Genomic DNA, 639 nt, shown 5'->3' with positions numbered 1-639 from the left:
AGGAGAAAAAAAAATATATAAAAATAGAATAAATAATAAAAATAATTTAAAAAATAGAAAATAGACACCACACGGAGCTGTCGGAGCCCCTGAACCTCCTTTTTCTTTCCCAAATAACCCCAAAATTTATAATTTATAAATTTATAATTATTAAAAAATAGAAAATAGACACCACACGGAGCTGTCGGAGCCCCTGAACCTCCTTTTTCTTTCCCAAATAACCCCAAAATTTATAATTTATAAATTTATAATTATAAATTTTCTGCTTAATGCTGCTTCCGCCGGAACGAGCAGCCTGAAGAAAGGAGACAAAAAATATAAAAAAATATAAAAAAGACACCACATGGAGCCGTCGGAGCCCCTGAAGCTCCTTTTTCCTACTCCCCCACCCCAAAGTTTAAAAATTTATAATTTTGGGGTTATTTTATGAGCAACTCCCCCCCCATTCCAATGGTCAGAACTAAGTGAGGTTTATAATCTTCCAGATGAAAAAAAGAACAGCCTGAGGAAAGGTGAAAAAAATAAAAAAAATAGAAAATAGACACCACAAGGAGCCAAAGCCCCTGAACCTCCTTTTTCTCTCCCAAATAACCCCAAAATGTATAATTTTGGGGTTATTTTATGAGCAACTCCCCCCCC

The 639-nt window shown here is 35.1% G+C and overlaps 1 protein-coding gene across 1 annotated transcript in view; it reads right to left on the bottom strand.

The window, feature by feature from the left end:
- Positions 1-199: 199 nt before the first annotated feature.
- RPS27 (ribosomal protein S27) overlaps positions 200-639 on the bottom strand; it is a 1,415-nt gene continuing 975 nt past the window's right edge. Inside the window, exon 4 of the mRNA XM_014948994.1 lies at positions 200-295. Coding sequence (XP_014804480.1) covers positions 267-295 — 29 coding nt within the window. The 3' untranslated portion in view covers positions 200-266. The remainder of the gene's footprint in view (positions 296-639) is intronic.

The sequence above is a fragment of the Calidris pugnax genome, unplaced genomic scaffold (assembly GCF_001431845.1).
Source record: "Calidris pugnax isolate Ruff unplaced genomic scaffold, ASM143184v1 scaffold193, whole genome shotgun sequence".
Taxonomy (NCBI): Eukaryota; Metazoa; Chordata; class Aves; order Charadriiformes; family Scolopacidae; genus Calidris; species Calidris pugnax.
Note: the sequence above shows the minus strand (reverse complement) of the source record. Positions and strands in the feature narration are given on the sequence as shown.